General features: G+C 37.4%; 1 protein-coding gene across 1 annotated transcript; it reads left to right on the plus strand.

Annotated features, from left to right (window-relative positions):
• The first annotated feature begins 427 nt into the window (after positions 1–427).
• Positions 428–3518, plus strand: LOC141847265 (pentatricopeptide repeat-containing protein At3g53360, mitochondrial-like). Its single transcript, XM_074735261.1, has 3 exons — positions 428–2769; positions 3229–3297; positions 3378–3518. The coding sequence occupies exon 1, from the start codon at positions 511–513 to the stop codon at positions 2326–2328; it is 1818 nt and encodes a 605-aa protein (XP_074591362.1). The 5' UTR covers positions 428–510; the 3' UTR covers positions 2329–2769; positions 3229–3297; positions 3378–3518.
• The last annotated feature ends 203 nt before the right edge of the window (positions 3519–3721 follow it).

Below are 3721 nucleotides of genomic sequence, written 5' to 3' on the forward strand. Positions count from 1 at the left end.
TTGTCTTATGCTAGTTTGGTCTCCATACAAAAGGAGAGGCACCTGACAAAACAGCTATTTGTCAATTTAATTGAGAGCTTGCTGAAATCTGCATCCTTCTATAGTTATTTGATAGTTATTTTTTGTGTCAGTGTTATGAATTGTGAGTGATTTTGCTGAAGCTTGTTTAAGAGTCCTCTTTCTCGAGAATCTGCAATATAATTATGAGCTCTCTATCTGCAAAATTTTGCAAAGCATTATCATTATGATTTAGTGTCATTGTATTTGGTTATGAATTACAGTAAATTGAGTTATTTCTGAATAGTTATAAATATTTGCATAGCAATATCTTCTTGTTGTATCCTCATTATTCAAATTTATACATTTTGATTAACATTTTAAATACTCATTATTTTTTGCTCTTAGATAATTTGGATTTGTGGGAACATTTATCTACTGCAATTGCAAACCTGGGATTTGCTGGTTCTTTGATTGCTGAATCCTGTGTGAAATTTTTAGTTCCATGCATTCATGTTGCTACAGAGGCTAGGGATGCTTCTGCAAGAATGTTCAGCAAAGAAGGCTTTCAGACTTGGCGTTGCACTCCATGCTTCAGTCGTCAAGAATGGTGTGGAGTCTGACCTCTTTCTTTCAAACCATCTAATCAATATGTATGCCAAGTGCAAAGATTTTGAATCTTCAAATTGTATATTTGATCACATGCCAATTAGAAACATAGTATCATGGTCAGCTCTGATTGCCGGGTATGATCAAGCCAGTAACCCAACCATTGCTTTGAATCTGTTTGCTCAAATGCCATTTCAGCCCAATGAATATATCTATGGAAGCATTATTAGTGCTTGTGCAACCCTTTTTGCCCTGGCACAGGGTAGACAGGTGCATGGTCAATCATTAAAAAATGGGTATGAAGGCATATCCTTTGTCTATAACTCTTTGATGTCAATGTACGTAAAATGTGATTGCATTGATGATGCTCTATGCATCTTTAGAAGTATCTCGAAACCAAATTCTATCTCTTACAATGCAATGATCACAGGATTTGCTGAGAAGTTCAAACTAGAAAAGAGTTTGGAGCTATTCAGACTTATGAACCAGCAAGGTTTGCATCCAGATGAGTTTTCTTATGTGGCTCTGCTAGGAATATGCTCTTCTGTGGGTGATTTGGTAGTAGGCCTTGGATTGCACTGCCAGACACTCAAGCAGGGTCTTGACACCACAGCTTTTGTTGGAAATGTTATCTTAAAGATGTACTCAGTATGCAATTTATCTGAAGAGGTAGAGAAAGCTTTTATGTCAATCAATAATAAGGATATCATAACATATAACACTTATATTGATGCATGCTCCAATTGTCAGGAGCATATGAAGGGGTTGATGTTGTATAGAGAGATGACTGTAATGGAGAATAACTCTAGTTTAAGTCCTGACGCATTCACCACGGCTAGTGCTTTGGCTATATGTGCAGAACTTGCTTCATTTCACTCTGGAGGTCAGATTCATGCCCATTTAATAAGAACTTGGATGAATCTTGACATAGTCCTTTTTAATGCTCTCATTAACATGTATGCTAAGTGTGGCTGTAGCAGATATGCTAAGCACGTGTTTGATTTGATGCCAAATAAGAATGTGATATCTTATAACACAATCATTTCTGGGCTTGGGAACCATGGGTGTGCAATGACCACTTTGGAAATTTTTGAGCAGATGAAACGTGAAGGATTCATTCCCGAGTCTGTCACATTCATTGGACTTTTAACAGCTTGCAGCCATGCTGGCCTAGTTGATGAAGGTTTGACATTATTTAATTCAATGGAGGAAACATATGGAATATGTCCTGAAATTGAACACTTATCTTGCTTGATTGATATGTTGGGTCGATCTGGGAGATTGCTAGAGGCTGAGGATTACATTAAAATGTCTCCCTATCAGAATGACTATGTGATATGGGGCAACTTGCTTTCCTCATGCCGCCTTCATAAAGATGTTGCTGTTGGAGAACGGGTAGCTATTAAGCTATTGGAACTTCAACCGAGCACTAGTTCACCGTATGTTCTCTTGGCAAATTTATATGCATCAGATGGAAAGTGGGAGGGAGCTGCTGAAGCTAGAAAATTGTTAAGATATAGTAGGGTGAAGAAGGAGCCTGGTTATAGTTTGATAGAAGTAAAAGGAATGACAGAAAAGTTCACAGTTGGTGATTTTTCACACGACCAGATTGGAGAAATTGTAGCAACATTGGACAGCTTACACTGGATAACAGGAAAGGTTCATGAGTACAATAACTACATTCCTTTGATAACAAGGGACCTGCAGGTGCTTATCAAATAGACCATGGAATCAATGTTAATTATCATTCGGTCCAATTTCTGCAGAGCATGTTAATGTCAAAACCAGAGTCGAAGTCAATTAAGGTTCCTGATACTGAGAATATTGTTGAAAAGGGGAAGAGGCTCCCTTCAAAATCAGACAATTAATCTGCATAAGATTTGAGAAGGTTTGCAAACTGATATGTATCCCGCTAGTGGGTTGCTGTCTGCGAGTGTTGATGCTCTTAAAATTATTTGCTGGAAACATCCCCAGCAATCAGAATTATGGGATGGATAATGCATATCAGATGCAGTGACAGTCAATTAAGACTGTCCATATGGTGCTGCATAAGAGGCATTTGGAGGATGCAAGAAAGGAAGGGAGGCTAGTAAAGCTATTGCTGCTCTTTGTCAAGTTTGTGCCACTGATTAATTGATATCAAACTTCATTATTCCCCTGCAGGTAAATTGAGGAAACATATGTTTTTCTCATGCAAGATCTTTGTCTGTAATGAAGAAATGCTGCCCCTTTTTTTTAATATATCAACTGAAAAAAACATCGTATGTTAGCAATAATAATTTCTCGGTATGCAGCACAATTTAAATATTGCTTGTTATGGTCTTTTTGGGGGTCAACCATAGGATTTTGAAGTTCAATTGTAAAACACTTGGACAAATGCTGTTCCTTTATTTGTTTTAAGAATCAGATCTGCAAGTGATTCAGTAGCTTAACTGTCCCCAAAGCTGGTGCTACCTGAATTCCTCCACAATCCAACTGTACTGACTTTGTTTTTGATTCCTAGGTTAATGATTGAAATGACTGCTTCTGTTTTTGAAACTCTGGCTGATAATCTCTTCTTATATTTTCCCCATTGGTTTTATTAGTTGATGTTGATCACATGTTGGTTACTTGTGATTTCAGGAAAATCATATTTCGTGTGCCCATGGGAGAAAATTCATTGTTCTATCGGCTAGGAGACCAAACTTGCAGGTTAGTTTTATTCTCTCTGGGTTGTTGTGGTTACTTGTGTTCTGTAGCACTTTGTGATCAGTGTTCTGTGATCTTGTTAGGAGACCAAACTTCCATCATTCCTCAATTACATTTCAACATGGCTTCTCAACTATTAATACTTGTTGTTTTGATGCAAATTTTATTGATTATTGTTAATCTTTACTTATAAAATTATTGTCGAATGTAATTTTATATGATAATAGCTAGAGGTGTTCATGCAAGTTCCTTGGTGCTCTTCTGTAATTTTATATGATAATAGCTAGGATGGAATCCGCTATCCTAGCAGTCTCACACGGTCCGTCCCACGACCATTTGTGAGAAAGTAAATCGAAAAATTGTAGTTGATCATGACGGAGGATGGTATTGCTCGGCTTCGTCGAGATTCGAATCAAGTTCTTTGGTG

Source organism: Curcuma longa, chromosome 16, assembly GCF_044706935.1.
Source record: "Curcuma longa cultivar G26 ecotype Majalengka, Jawa Barat chromosome 16, ITB_CL_G26_1.1, whole genome shotgun sequence".
Classification (NCBI taxonomy): Eukaryota; Viridiplantae; Streptophyta; class Magnoliopsida; order Zingiberales; family Zingiberaceae; genus Curcuma; species Curcuma longa.

Excerpts from the sequence above, each read along its gene's own strand:
- LOC141847265 (XM_074735261.1), top strand. The coding sequence starts at position 511 with ATGTTGCTACAGAGGCTAGGGATGCTTCTGCAAGAATGTTCAGCAAAG.